Source organism: Dromiciops gliroides, chromosome X (genome assembly GCF_019393635.1).
Source record: "Dromiciops gliroides isolate mDroGli1 chromosome X, mDroGli1.pri, whole genome shotgun sequence".
In the NCBI taxonomy this organism is placed as follows: domain Eukaryota; kingdom Metazoa; phylum Chordata; class Mammalia; order Microbiotheria; family Microbiotheriidae; genus Dromiciops; species Dromiciops gliroides.
The window spans coordinates 31,076,045-31,092,147 of NC_057867.1; the positions used below are offsets into that span (position 1 = coordinate 31,076,045).

The following is a 16,103-nucleotide window of genomic DNA, read 5'->3' on the forward strand; positions in this document are numbered from 1 at the left end:
CTCTTGGCGAACATGGCTGCCTGATTAGAGGCAGAAATGTGGAATCATGCCCCTTATATGTGGGTGTTCTGTCCAAAGGAATATAATTTTTGATTGTTCATACTTTTCGAGGTATCTTGGGATTTGGAGGCTAGACTTTTTCTTCTCTATTTCTCTAATTTCTTCTTTATTCTATTACTAATTTTTCAAAAAAGCTGAGACAATTAACTCTTTTCTCTGGTGCAGTTTCATTTATGATTTCTTGAAATATAGCTCTGGAAAAACAGGCTTTGATAAAACATATTGTGATTCAAATGATTCAAACTGAGACCTGGGAAAGACCTTAGCTTAAAAAGGCCAAGGTCTCCCACTGCATCCTGGGCCATCACCCATCATCTTGATTTATGTCTTTGCCACTGGACTTCAATGACTCTGGAGGAGTGAGGCTGATGACTTTGCACAGCTCTGCCTCACTTGCAAGTTATATCTAACTCACTTGCAAGTCAAGATATCACCTTCCCGATGTCATTGGTCCTCTTCAAGAATGAAGGATGGGGGCAGCTAGGTGGCGCAGTGGATAGAGCACCAGCCCTAGAGTCAGGAGTACCTGAGTTCAAATCTGGCCTCAGACACTTAACACTTACTAGCTGTGTGACCCTGGGCAAGTCACTTAACCCCAATTGCCTCACTAAGGAAAAAAAAAGAATGAAAGATGAACAACAGCACAAAGCCACAATTCAAGAACTAAAGCTGGAGAGATGAATAAACTAAAGAAAAACAGACAACTATAAAGAATTATAACACATCCAGAGACTAAAAATCCATTTGGAGAGTACCTCCATAACTGCAAGCCAAGAATCAAAGGGGAAAAATGGATTTTTTACAAGGACTACATGAATACCTAGGAAAAAATGAAGCAAGATAAAAAATGAAATAAAAGCTCTGGAGGAAAGAATTGAAAGGAAAATAAATGAGTCAGGGGAAAAAGGGGTAAGTCTTAATGAACTCAGATCTTCTTGACTCTAGGCCTGGTGCCACCTACCTGCCCCAAAGATACTGGAGTGGTTTGCTATTTCCTTCTCCAGTTCATTTAAGGGCAGCTAGGTGGTACAGTATCAAGCCTGGAATCAGAAAGACTCATCTCTGTAAGTTCAGATCTGTCTTAAAACACTTACTAGCTATGTGACTCTGGGCAAATCACTTACCCCTGTTTGCCTCAGTTTCCTCATCCATGAAATTCTAATCTACCACCCAATCAAAATCCTGGTAGCTATCACCTACAGATCCCCAGGCTCCCCTTCCTTCCTCAGTAAGTTTGGTACCTTGCTCAAATTTTTTTCCTCCACAACTTATGCCCTCACACTAGGGGACTTCAACATACATACTGATTCTCCCTGAAACACCCCAACCACCCAGTTCCTCAACCGACTCCTACTCTCTTCCCATGAGCTACTGCTCCACTCCACTTCAGTCACACACAAAGATGGTCATACCCCTGATCTTGCCATCACCCACAAATGTACTACCTCCATGTTCAAGAATTCTTAAATCCCTTTATCTGACTATAATAATCTATTCATTTTCCACCTCTTTCTTCCTTTCCTTGCCAAACCCTACTTTTCATCAGCACTGTAACCTCCAATCCCTTGACCCCTCAATCCTATCCCAAGGCATCTCCCCTGCACTAGCCACTCTCTCCTTTTTTCCCCATCTTGACCTTTTGGTGAACCAATTAAACTCTATACTTTCCTCCTCTCTTTAATCCCTAGCTCCCTTATCTTATCCCCAATTATGCCCAACCAAGCCTCAGCCTTAGATCATTCCCATCACACCTACACATATGCTGTTGAAAATGAAGGTGGGGAAAATCATGAAAGTGTTCTGACTGGGTCCACTATAAATTTATGTTATACAACCTTAACTGGGTCCTCACTGCTGCTAGGCAATCCTACTATACTATATATTATACCTCCCTTAACAACTCAAGTCTTGGGGTAGCTAGGTGGCGCAATGGATAGAGCACTGGCCCTGGATTCAGGAGTACCTGAGTTCAAATCCGGCCTCAGACACTCAACACTTACCAGCTGTGTGACCCTGGGCAAGTCACTTAACCCCCATTGCCCTGCAAAAAAAAAAACAACTCAAATTTCAACAGATTGCACTCTCCGTCATTTCCACTCTATCACTTATTTTCACTTTCTCCATCTCTACTGGCAACCTTCCTACTGCCTACAAACATGCCTATATCTCCTCCATCCTGAAAAACCCCTCAACTGAGCCTTCCAACCCTACTATGATCCTATATATCTTTTGCCCTTTATAGCTAAACTCCTCAAAAAAGCTGTCTATACCAGGTGCCTCCACTTTCTCTTCTCCTACTCGCTTCTTAACCCTTTACAATCTGGCTTTGGAACTTACCATTCTACCAAAACTGCTCCCTCCTAAGGTTACTAATGATCTCTTAGTCACAAAATGCAGTGGCCTTTTCTCAATCCTAATTCTCCTTCACCCGTCTACATCATTCGACACTATGGATCACACACTCTTTACTCCTTGATATTCCCCTCTCTCCAGGTTTTCAGGACACTCCTTTCTCCTGGTTCTCCTCCTACCTACCCAATCACAACTTTACTGTCTCCTTTGCTCCATCTTTTTTCCCAGACCACTCCCTCTAATCACGGGTATCCCTCAGGATTCTACCTTGGGTCCTCTTCTCTTCTCCATCTATACTACTTCACTTGGTGATTTCATCAACTTCCATGGACTTAATTAACCAGTTCTATGCTGATGATTCTCACATCTACCTTTCCTGACCTAAAAACTCTTTGCTAAAACCTCCAGTCTCACATCTCCAACTTCCTCTAAGACATCTCAAACTGGATGTTCAACAGACAACTTAAACTTAATTTGTCCTAACTGGAATTCATTATCTTTCTCCATAAACCCTCCCCCTTCCTGCTTTCCCTATTACTGTAGGAGTTCACATCATCCTCCCCATCCCCGAGGCTCACAGCCTAGGAATCCTCCTGGATTTCTTACTATCTCCCCCCAACCCCAGATCCAAGCTTTTATTGAGGCCTGTCCATTTCACCTTTGCAACATCTTTCAAATATATACCTTTCTCTCTTCTGATACTACCCCCACCCTGGTGCAGGCCCTCATCTCCTTGTGCTGGACTACTGCAATAGCCTTTGGCTGGGTCTGCTTGCCTCAAATCTCTCTTCACTCCAGTTCATCCTCCATTAGGCTACTAAAGGGATTTTCTTAAAGTGTAGGTCCAACCATGTCACTCCTCCCCCACTAAATTCGAGTGGTCCTCTATCACCTCCAAGATCAATTTCAAAATCCTCTGTTTGGCATTCAAAGCTCTTCATAACCTAGCCCTCTCCTACCTCTCCAATCTTCTTACACATTACTCCCCAACACATACTCTTCAATTCAGTGACACTAGCCTCCTGGCTGTTTCAAGGACAAGAAACTCCATCTCTCAGCTCCAGGCATTTTCTCCAACTGTTCCTCATGCCTGGAATGTTTCCCGTTTTATCTCTGCCTACTGGCTTCCCTGGTGTCCTAACTAAATCCCACCTTGTACAGGAAGCCTTTTTCAAACCCTCAATTTCAGTGCCTTCCCTCTGTTAATTATTTCCTATTTATCCTGTATATATGTTTGCGAATATGTATATATATATATATACACAAATATATATAATATATATTTGAAAATTGTCTTCCCTATTATATTGTAAGCTCCTTGAGGGCAAGGATTGTCTTTTGCTTTTTTTTGTATCCCCAGTGCTTAGCACAGTATCTGACACAGAGTAGGCATTTTATAAATGCTTATTGATTACTTTATATAATACCATAAGAAATTATGAGATAATTTCACAGAATCCTGGGAAGTAGAAACTAATGCAGAATGAAATGTGGGGAGACAGGAAAACAATCTACACAAAGATGACAACATTGTAAAAAAAAAAAAACCAACAACTATGAAAGACTTAAGAAGCTTGATGATCAACCATTTCTCTAGAGGATCTATGATGCATGCTACCCACCTCCTGACAGAGAAGTGATGGACCCAAGGTACATTAAGAGACAGACATTTTTGGACATTATCACTGTATAAATGTTTTACTTGACTATCCTAATTTGTTATAAGGTTTTTTCCTGATCCTTACTTGGGAGGGTACTGGGGGGATGAGGGGGACTGGAATTAGGAATAGTAATGCCAAAAACATAACCAAGAAAGTGCCATTGAAACATTTAAAAAGCTCAGAGAACAGAAGGAAATGCAGAAGGAAGCACAAAAAAGCAGGAAATTTTGAAAGTAACATTTTCTTGTTCAGTTGTTTTCAGTCATGTCCAACTCTCTGTGACCCCCTTTGGGACTTTCTTGGCAAAGATACTGGAGTGGTCTGCCATTTCCTTCTCCAGTTCATGTTACAGATGAAGAAACAAGGCAAATAGGCTAAAGTGACTCACTGAGGGTAACACAGCTAGTGTGATTTGAACTCACAAAGATGAGTCTTCTTTGACTCCAGGGCTGGCACTCTAATCCACTGCAGTACCACCTAGCTGACTAAATTTATACTTTTTTTTTTTTAGTGAGACAATTGGGGTTAAGTGACTTGCCCAGGGTCACACAGCTAGTAAGTGTTAAGTGTCTGAGGCCAGATTTGAACTCAGGTACTCCTGACTCCAGGGCTGGTGCTCCATCCACTGTGCCACCTAGCTGCCCCTATTTTATACTTTTTTAAAGCAAGCCATATGAAATTGAGACCCACACTTACATATACAATCCTCTTTGTGCTCTGCTATCTACATGGAAATTCTCTTTTTTGGTGATGAATTTAATTTTTTTTTCATTTAAAAGGTTATGAACCTAAAAATTAGTGATGATGAGCATTTAGATAGGGAACAAAGCTCATCCATGCTAAACACATGAACTGATTGATCACCTAGATAAAGTAAAATCAATCTTTTTAAAGTATATAACCCCCCAGGGGGTATAACATGATCATTCCCAGGTGAGGAAGTCATATGACAGACTTGCTAGTAGAAAAGGCCAGATAGGAGTTCAGTTACAACTCTCCCATCCCAGTGTCCTAATCGAAAATAGTTTATAATATATCATAACATCCAGTAATATTGGAAGTTCCACCTTAGCCCCTTCTCTAGGGAATTTATTTAAATGTCCAAACCTATTGTTTTCGTCATTTTAAGCTTATTTTATTTTTAGAGCTAGAGAGGGCCTTAAAAAATCTAATCTGATACCATTTTATTATACTATTTTGACTTTTTTATTCTGAACTTTACAACCATCAAATAAAATGAGCATTTCCAGACACATTATAGAATAATATTATACATGAACCAGACAATCTTCTTTATATAAAACTCACTTTTCTAAGTATATAATGAATTCAACATATGATGTTCAAAGCAGTGTTATTTGTCTGATTCCTTCAAAAATTCCTTCCATTTGCTTTTCTTGTGGGGGGTGGGGGGAGGGGAGAGAGGGAAATCCCCATCCCCACACTGGCCTTGTTAAAAAATTTGTTTCATTTGGCATCTTGGGTCCATCACCTCTCTACCAAAGGGTAGGTAGCATGCTTCATCTCCAAAATCATAGTTGATCATTTAATTGATCACAGTTCTTAAGTATTTCAAAACTGCCTTTGTAATGTTGTTAAATGTAGAGATTGTTCTAGATCTGCTCATTTCACTCTGCTTCATTGTTCTTGCCAGTCTTATTTGGTTTCTCTAAAGCCTTGCCATTGGGCATTTATATTCCAATGATATTTCATTAAATGAATATATCATAATTTATTCATCCATTCCTTAATTAATGAGCATTCCCTTAGCTCTCTGTCAACAAAGGAAGGTGCTTTTGTACTTTGGGGTTCTTTTATTCTTTCTTTAATCTTTTTGGATATATAAGCCATCTCTTAGGTATAGCACTAAAAAAGTAAATTAAGTAGTATTGTCACTTGTATTATATTAGCATGGCATAAGCATGAGCATTTCTCCAGTTACTTAGATCCATTTCTATCAAGAGAATTTATTAGTTGTATTCATATAGTTCCTAGGGACATCTTGTTAGATTCCCAAATACTTGATACGCTATATTCAGAATAGAATTTTTCTATCTCATCCCACTGGGTTTTGTTCATAATATACAAAAATGCTGATAGATTTTCTGGATTTACTTCGCCTACTGCAAATTTTCTGAGTTATTGTTTCAATTAATTTTAGTTGATTCTATAGTTGACTCAAGTCTATGAAACGCAAATCACTTTGTCTCCTCTCTGCCTGTGCTTATTCCTTCAACTTATTTGTCTTATTGTTATAGCTAGTATTTCTAGCATTATAACAATTAGTAGTATTTACAATGGACATCCTTGCTTTAACCCTGATCTTATGTAAAAAGCCTCTAGTTTATCCCCATTACGTATAATGCTGGCTCTTGGTTGTACATATATAATATTTATCATGTTAAGGAAAGATCCATTAATTTCTGTGCTTGTTAGTGGTTTTCTAGGTTTTTAAAAACAAAAATAAATGTTATATTTTGTTAAAAAATCTTTTTTCTGCATCCTGTAATTTTTAGCATTCTTTTTCCTAATATTGAACCAAACCTTGCATCCTTGGCATAAATCCAACCTAGTCATAGTGTATAATCTTTTTCATGTGTTGCTGTAGCCTCTTTGATAATATTTTAATTAAAATTTTTGTGTCAATATTCATTAGGTCTATAGTTTTTCCTTTTCTCTTTTCATTCTTCCCAATCTAGAAGAATTTTGGTAAGATTGTTGATTTTTTTCTTTTTTGCAAACAACTTATATATCAGGACTAATTGTTCTTTTAGTCTTTGACAGAATTCACTTGTACGTGCATGCAGTCCTGGCATTTTTCTTCAGGGGCTAAATTATTTCTTGTTCAACTTCTTTTTGGGGCATTGAGTTAAGTTTTATTTCTTATCCTGTTTAAGCTGAGTGATTTATATTTTTGTAAATATTTGTCTTCTTCATTTAAGTTATTGGTATTATTACCAGTTAGGTAACAAGAGTTTCTAACATTTCTTCCCCAAAAACCCGGCTCCTTCAATGGGGTTTTTGGTCTTTTTGTTTGTTTGGCTCTCAGCTTTATTAATTTCTGATTTTCAGAATTCTGATTTTGGTATTTAATTGTTTTTTCTAGTTTTGTTCAGTTCTTTCCTTTGAATTTAGAGCAATTGAATTTAAAGAAATTTTCCACTCAAGACTGCTTTGATTCCATCACAAAATTAATTCTATGCTGTCTCATTATTGTCATTTTCTTTAAAGAAATTATCCCTAACTATTATGGTTTTACTATTTCTCCCTGTAATTTGTTTATTTTTTCCTTTGAAGCATTTAGATGCTATACCATTTGATGCATATATGTTAAATGCTGATATTTACTTATCACCAATGTATCTTGAGCATAATATTTTTTCCAATTCTCTTTTAATCTTGTCTATTTTTGCTATTGCCCTGTCTAGGATCATGACTGTCATAACTGATTTTTGTTTATTTAGGTGAAGCTTAATAGATTTTACTCCATCCTCTTAAGTCACTGTAAATCAATGCTTCACATGCAGATTTTGCTTTCTAATCCATTCTGCTATTCTTTTCTGTTTTCAAGGTAAGCTTATCTTGTTCAGTTATGATGATTAATTGTATATTTCCCTCCATCCTATTCTTAGGTTTTTTTTTCTTTCCTTGGCCCTGTCTTACTCTTTTTTTTTGGTTACATACATTTTGAGTTCTGAATTGTCTCCCTCCCTCCCTCCCCACCCTACATTAGAGAAGTCCAGCATTTGTTATAGATAGACAATTAGACAGATAGACAGATAGAGATTGATAGATAGATGGATATGGAAACATACAATACACACTCCCATATAGCAGTTCTTTCTCTGGAGGTGGATAGCATTTTCCTTCATAAATCCTTCGTAGTTGATTTGAATGATCATATTACTCAGAATAGTTTAGTCATTCAGTCACTCTTTGAACAATATTGCTGTTACAGTATGTAATATTCTTTTGTTTCTGCTCATTTTACTTTTCATTTTCACATTTTTCTAACACCAACCTGTTCGCCACTTCTTACAGCATAGTCGTATTCCATCACCATCATATGTCACAACTTATTCAGCCATTCCCCAATTGATGGGCATCTCTTCAATTTCTAATTCTTTGCCACCAAAAAGAAAGCTGCTATAAATATTTTCAAACACATGGGTCCTTTTTTACTGATCATTTTGGGAAACAGACCTAATAGTAGTGTTTCTGGGTCAAAGAGTAAGCACAGCTTTATAACTCTTTTGGCACAATTCCCAATTGCTCTCCAAAATGGTTGGATCAGTTCACAATTTCACCAACAGTGTATGTGTCCCAATTTTTCCACATCTCCTCCAACATTTATTATTTTCCCCTCTTTCATTTAGTCAACTTGATAGGTATAAGATGGTACCTTGAAGTTGTTTTCATTTGCATTTCTCTAATCAATAATGATTTTGAGCATTTTTTCATATGACTACATATAGCTTTGATTTCATCTTCCAAAAACTGCCTTTTCATATCCTTTGACCATGTATCAAATGGGGAATGACTCATATTCTTATAAATTTGACTCAGTTCTTTATATATTTGAGATATGAGGCCTTTATCTGAAAAACCAGTTATAAAAATATTTTCCCAATTTTCTCTTTTCCTTCTAATCTTGACTACATTGGTTTTATTTATACAAACTTTTTTAACCAAAATTATCCCTTTTATATCCCATGTTTTCTATCTCTTGTTTATTCATAAATTCTTCTCTTATCCATAAATCTGATAGGTAAAATGTTCCTTGCTCCTCTAATTTAGTTATGACATCTCCCTTTATATCTAGGTCATGTATGGAGGCAGCTAGGTGGAGCAGTGGATAGAGCACTGGCCCTGAAGTTAGGAGTACCTGAGTTCAAATCTGGCCTCAGACACTTGACACTTATTAGCTGTGTGACCCTGGGCAAGTCACTTAACTCTGATTGCATAAAAAACCCAAATAAACATCTAGGTCATGTATTCATTTTGACCTTATCTTGGTAAACAGTGTAAGATATTGGTCTATACCTAGTTCTGCAAAATTACTTTCCAGTTTTCCCAGCCATTTTTTACCAAATGGTGAGTTCTTATCCCAAAATCTTAGACCACTGCGTTTATCAAACATAAGGTTACTATTTATTACTATGTAATGTATACTTACTCTATTCTACTGATCCACCATTCTATTTCTTAACCAGTACCAGATAGTTTTGATAATTGCCACCTTATCAGTTTAAGATCGGGTACTGCTAGAACTCCTTCTTTTGCATTTTTCCATTAATTCATTTGATATTCTTGACCCTTTGTTATTTCAAATGAATTCTGATATTTTTTCTAGCTTAATAAAATAATTTTTGGTAGTTAAATTGGGATGTCACTGAATAAGTAGATTAGTTCAGGTAGAATTTTCATTTTTATTATATTGGCTCAGCCCACCCATGCTGCCTTAGTCTTTACAAAGAAGGTGGTAAGAAGAAGGCATACTCAGAACTAAGTGACCTTTGCTTGATGCAATCTGCTCCCCCTTGTCTATACACCATCACAAGTTTTTATCCTTTCTTTCCTTTCCCTTTTGACTTTTACTTTTTTCCTTATGACTAATCCATATTGTAGTTCATCCACTTCTTATTCCCACTTATTTCCTCCTATTTGCTTATTGAGTTAAATGTTTGTGTGTTTGAGACTAGGTCTCCTATTTCACCCAGGCTGGAAATATAGCAGCCACTCACAGGCCCAATCCCACTACTGACTGGCATAGGAGTTTTGTGCTGGTTCACCCCTCCTTAAGCAGCCCAGTAGCCCTCCACTCCCTGGGACTCACCACATTGGTGTTGAACTGATTGTAGACATCAGATAGGCTTTAGCTCCACCGCAGCTCAAAATTCTCAAGCTCGAGCGATCCATTAGCTTCAGCCTCCCTGGTTAGCAGGGATTGCAGGAGCGGTCCACCACACTCAGTCTTAAATGAATTTCTATACCAAACTCTGTGTGTGTGTGTGCGTGTGTGTGTGTGTGTGTGTGTGTGTGTGTGTTTTCATTCTACCATCCTTAGATTGGTTTAGATAAAAATGAAATTTAAGTAATATTCCCTCCCTCCACCCATTTCATGCTCATTTTTATAATCATATTCATCATGATCAGGTGAGATAATAAATTCTTCTACCCGTCCTCCCTAGTATACCACTTTTCCCCTCCATTTTCTTTCTTCAAGATCATCAGTTTAAAAAAAGAAAAAGAAAAAGAAAATTGTCATAACAAATATGAATAATCCAACAAAACAGATTCCCACACTGGCCATGTCTAAAAAATGTCTCATTCAGCACTTTAATTCCATTACCTCCTTGGCAGCAGGTGGGTGGTATGATTTACCTTCAGGCTTCTGGACCCATGGCTTATCTTTGCATTGATCAGAGGTCTAAAGTCTTTTGAAGTTGTTTTATTTTTTATAATGCTGTTGTCATGCATTAATTTTTCTCCTAGTTCTGCTGACTTCACTCTGCATCAGTTCACAGAGGTCTTCTCAGTTTCCTCTGAAACGTCCACTTTATCATTTCTTATGGCACAGTAACATTCCATTACATTCATATACTATAATTTGTTTAACCACATCCTAGTAGGTACCCCCCCCCCGCCCCCGCTTAAATTCCATTTTTTGGCTACTTTGAAATAAACTTCCCTAAGTTTTTTCATTGACATCTTTGGGGTATAAATTGTATAACTGGGACAAAGGATAAGCATCATTTAGTCCAACATGTGTCCTTTACCTTTTTATCATCTTTGCCAACCTGATGAGTGTAAAGTAGAATCTCAGGTGTGCTTTAATTTGCATGTCTCTAATTATTAGTGATTTTGAAACATTTTTTCATATGGTTGGTGATAGCCTGGATTTCTTCCTTTGAAAACTGCCCCTACTCTTTGACCATTTACCTAATTTTTTTTAGGTTTTATACCAATTACTTGTTTTTTTCGTCTTTTTGAAAAATCAGATTAGTTTTTTATTTTATTAGCTTTTTTTAAAAAAAAGGCTTCCAGTTTATTTACTAATTCAATGGTCTTTTTGTTTTCAATTTTATTAATCTATTCTTTAATTTTCAAAATTTCTACTTTGTTGCTTAGTTGGGGGCCAAGCTGTGTTTTTCTTTGAGGCTTTGGCTTATATATATATGTATATATGTTGTGGTGTTCTTCTCTTGTTCTGAGTTGGTGTCTTGGGTGTCTCTGGCTCCATAACAGCTCTTTATAGTGGGAGTTTTTGTTTGTTTGTTTACTCATTCCAGCCTTAATTCCTGAATCAGGGCTTTGTGTAAAGGCCATGCTCTATACAGTTCTGGAGGGAAGATTAGCACCTTGTTTGGACCCAAACTGCATTCTTTGGGGTCCTGACACTGCTTCTCCAGGTACTGAATGCTGTATTTTTCAAGGATGTTAAAAGCAGCTCAGACTAGGGAATTGCCAACTTTCAGTTCTCCCCACATGTTATCATCTGAGCAATACAACTGCAGGCTTGTCTCTTGTCTCTGTTCACCATTTTGATTACTCAGCTGCAGGCCTATGAACTGAATCACAATGTTGCTCCAGCATCAGAGAAACAGAGCTAGAGGCTCCCCCCTGGTCCAGAGATTCAGAGTCTACTCTCTACCTTTCCTCAACACTACTTTGTGGTCATACTGATACAGCTTCAGGCCTCAGCTTTCATTCCATCTGAAGGAAGGCTCTGCATGGACTGGAATGCCAACTGGAATGCTTTCCCAGTGTCCACAGGCCTCTGGCTATCTTTCTGTGCTGAAAAAAGGACCTTCTGCAGTCTAGTGCTAAGAGCATTTCCTTGATTTTTGTTGGAGCAATTGTGGGAGAGAGCTGAATTATATGTTTCTTCTTATGCTGCCATCTTTGTTAGTCTCCTATTTTCATAATTTTGATGAAATCTAAAATTTAATTCTAAAATTAAGCCAGCAGAGGATTTGTATGCAGAGAATTTCAGACAGAATTGAACTTTTTCTTAAGAAGAACAACTCTTTTACATGGTATTTGAGAAATCTCTATGGACTGTCTTCATGACACCCCTATGAGGAGGCATCATTACCCCTATTTAACAAATTAGAGAACTGAGATATAGAGGACCCTAAGTGACCGGGCCAGAGTTCAAAGGTTCAAAGGTGGTAGAGCCGGAGTTTGAGCCCAGGTCTCTCCTGACTCCCGAAGTCATTGTTCTTTTTCTTAAGCACCAATTATCATTCCAAGCTGTAAAGTAGGATACAATCAAAGACCATTCTGGTAAATAAGGTCATTTGCTTCTTGGTTCAATGGGGCTTTTGAAGGGACCTTTATTTTTGTTCTTGTGTCTTTTATAGTATGTTTATATTGTTCTGTCTCTTCCCTGCTCTTATAAAGCTGCTTAAGTTTTATTTAAAATGACCACTATTAGGTTTTCCATGAATGCCTCTTCATGCACATAAAGCAGACATGTTTTAGGACATGACCTAAATGACATCTATTTCAGTTGTTCTCACACCCTTCTGTACTTTCTTTCATTTTGTTGCTTAGGCTCTGGGTGGCTAAAGGTTATTGACTAAGCAAGCAAAGTACTTCGTAACAGGAACCCTCCATGGAAACGTGTCCAAATGGTACAAGCCATCCCCCATACAAGCTTGGAGCGGTGCCCATACACCCAGGGAAGCAAGCAACATACGGACACACACCTTTCTCAGCTCCTGGATTATGGAAGAAAGGCGATCATTTTCTGCAGATGTATTAGTCACAAGAAATCTCATTTGTTTAATGTCATTCTGCAACTCTTCAATTCTCTCCATCAGCTTTGCCTCTTTGGAAGCGTTTTCTAGCAGTAAGCTTTCTTCTCGGTTCTCTCCGTCAAATGTGGCCCGTTTATGGTTGTTATGACATTCAGCTAATGCCTAGAATGGACATAGAAGACAGCCATTTTGGAGGCAGACTTAGAGATGGAATCTATAACTAAGAGACTGTAGCATGGGTCACAAAAAATATTAAATTGTAACCCAGGGGCAGCTAGGTGGTGCAGAGGATAGAGCACCAGCCCTGGAGTCAGGAGGACCTGAGTTCAAATCGGACCTCAGACACTTGACACTTACTAGCTATGTGACCCTGGGCAAGTCACTTAACCTCAACTGCTTAAAAAAAAAAACCAAACCAAACAAAATTGTAACCCAGAGGGATGTTTCTTCTCAAATAATATGACTTTTTCCAATGACTGAAATACTTTTGCTGAACAGGCCAGCAAGTCGTTATTGCACACACCTATGATGAAGAGACAAGAATGGTAGGAGCTAAAAACCCAGCACTTTTTCTGGTGTACCTAGATGAAAACTGTCTCTACTCAACATTGTCTCTACCCTTAAGGAGCTTACAATTCAGTTGAGAAAAGAAAAATCATAACCCCTCCCTCCCTCTCTCAAAAAACACTTCTACATATAAGTTAAACATATTTAAAGAATTCGGCAAAGAGAATTAATCAAAGTGGTTAACTAAAGAAATTTTGGTTTTGGTGGGTTTCTTGTTTGTTTCATTGTTTAAAAAAGAAGAAGAAAGGCCCAGAAGAGGAACACAGACAGAGCTAGCCTTGTCAGGTCTCAGTCAAGCACCAGTGATGACTCCGAGTCGCTGTTTCCTGTTTACCTCTTTCAGTTGATGCAGTTCCAGCCTATGGGACTCTAGCTCTGTTTCCAGGTCCCCATATTTCTGTTTCAAGTCGGCATTTTCCTCAAGCACTGCCAGGCCGTATGTGGCGGCCTGGACTTTCTCCTGCGTTGTCTCCTGCAGCTCGCTGGATAGCCTCTCCACTTCTGCTCTTAGGAGTGCCAAGATTCTTTCCTGTTCCATAGGGGATAAGCTGGGCCCCTGCCTGCCAAGAACAAACCAAGAATCAGTGTGTTGTCCTTGTCGCAGGAAAAGCCCTTCAAGGAAAGGAAGATTTACTGAGGATACCGTTAAACAAGATTCACAAGGAAAGAAACCTAAACACACAGCTTGGCAGGGGGTGGGGGGCAGGGAGGAGGACAAGGTAAATTCTAGTGGTAATACTTACCAGCTTTTAAAAAAAGAGGGGGGGCTGGGAGGGTAGGGATACATAAGAGGAGGCCAGGAAAATAAGGAAGGTTCCATGGACAAAGCAGTCCAGTGAGAAGATTTGACAATATAAGATACACCAAAGCTAGTCAGTCACTCAGAACATCTCTACTAGTCGAAAAAAAAAAAAAAAGAATAAATAAAGAGGAGGGAGAGGGGGAGGAGAAAGAGGAAAAATGGAGCATCTTGATTCCTAAGCAGATACCATAGAAAAACAAAATGTTTTCCACTCCTTCCAAAATAGGTCACTGAATTGTGGTGGAGTGGGGACCCATTGGTGCCAGAGTGGGGAAAACTGATGCCATAATAGAAGCCCTTAATAAATGTTTCTTGGGGCAGCTAGGTGGCACAGTGGATAGAGCACCAGCCCTGGAATCAGGAGGACCTGAGTTCAAATTCAACCTCAGACTCTTGACACTTATTAGCTGTGTGACCCTAGGCAAGTCACTTAATCCTCACTGTCCTGCTAAATAAACAAACAAATAAATAAACAAGCAAGCAAACAAATAAATTAATTAATTAGTTCATAATTGAATAAACAAACAAACAAAATAAATAAATGGATGAATAAATAAATAAGTAAATAGATAAATAAATAAATAGATAGACAAGTAAATGAATGAATGTTTCTTGGTTTTTTGTTTGTTTGTTTGTTTTCAGGGCAATGGGGGTTAAGTGACTTGCCCAGGGTCACACAGCTAGTAAGTATCAAGTGTCTGAGGCCGGATTTGAACACAGGTCCTGCTGAATCCAGGGCCGGTGCTTTACCCACTGCACCACCTAGCTGCTCCCCTGAATGAATGTTTCTTGATAGATAAAAGTAAGGAAGCAAGTTAAGAATTTTTTCTAAAAAAACCTTTTTAATCACCCATGTTTTAAATTGATAAAAGGAAATATGAAATAATTTTTTAAATAATGTGGGGGGGGGCAGCTAGTTGTCACAGTGGATACAGCACCCACCCTGGAGTCAGGAGTACCTGAGTTCAAATCCGGTCTCAGACACTTGACACTTCCAGCTGTGTGACCCTGGGCAAGTCACTTAACCCCAACTGCCTCACCAAAAAATAAAATAAAATAAAATAATACGTGGGTACAAGTTGAATACAAATGAAGTACTGGATGTCCAAAAAGTCTTAGTGTAGTTTTGTTGTTGTTCAGTCATGCCTCACTGTTCATGACCTCATTTGAGGTTTTCTTGGCAAAGAAACTGCAGTGGTTTGCCATCTCTTTCCCCTGCTCATTTTCCAGATGAGAAAATTAAGGCAAATAGTGTGAAGTGACTTGCCCAGGGTCACATAGCTAGGAAGTATCTTGAGGCCAGATCTGAATTCAGGAAAATGAGTCTTCCTGATTCCATACCCTACACTCTATCTACTGTGCCACTTAGGGCAGTTTGAAGCTTTAATAACTTCAGAAGTAGAAATGATTTTTTTTAAAATTATTTTAGGGGGTAGCTAGGTGGCGCAGTGGATAAAGCACTGGCCCTGGATTCAGGAGTACCTGAGTTCAAATCTGCCCTCAGACACTTGACATTTATTAGCTGTGTGACCCTGGGCAAGTCACTTAACCCCCATTGCCCTGCCAAAAAAATTATTTTAAATTTTAATTAGTTAATTCTATTGACAATTTCCTTAGTTTTAAGAATTTTGAATAATGACTTTATCATTAAAATTCAATTAATTTTTAGCTTCTGCACCTCTGAAGAGGACAATGAAGACAAAAAGTCAACTGCATTCTCTGATTAGCTGAACTCAAGTCCACAACAGCAATAAAGAGAAAATTCACTTTCCATTATAAAATGGAAGTTCCCCACAGAAATTTAACAACTGAATGAATAAAACAAACAGCCTCAGTTCACGGCAAGCCTAGATCCAAGAGGCATTGAGCTTGTGAAAAGCCTGTGGCTGAAACTGA

At 38.3% G+C, this 16,103-nt stretch overlaps 1 protein-coding gene across 3 annotated transcripts in view; it reads right to left on the reverse strand.

Annotated features, from left to right (window-relative positions):
• LOC122733423 (protein bicaudal D homolog 2-like) overlaps window positions 1-16,103 on the reverse strand; it is a 41,537-nt gene that overhangs the window by 16,148 nt on the left and 9,286 nt on the right. For all 3 annotated transcript variants that reach the window (XM_043973803.1, XM_043973804.1, XM_043973802.1), the window contains exons 2-3: window positions 13,740-13,965; window positions 12,788-13,000 (exon numbers count right to left, since the gene is read on the reverse strand). In XM_043973803.1, the coding sequence (XP_043829738.1) occupies window positions 12,788-13,000; window positions 13,740-13,943 (417 nt within the window). In that variant the 5' untranslated portion in view covers window positions 13,944-13,965. The remainder of the gene's footprint in view (window positions 1-12,787; window positions 13,001-13,739; window positions 13,966-16,103) is intronic.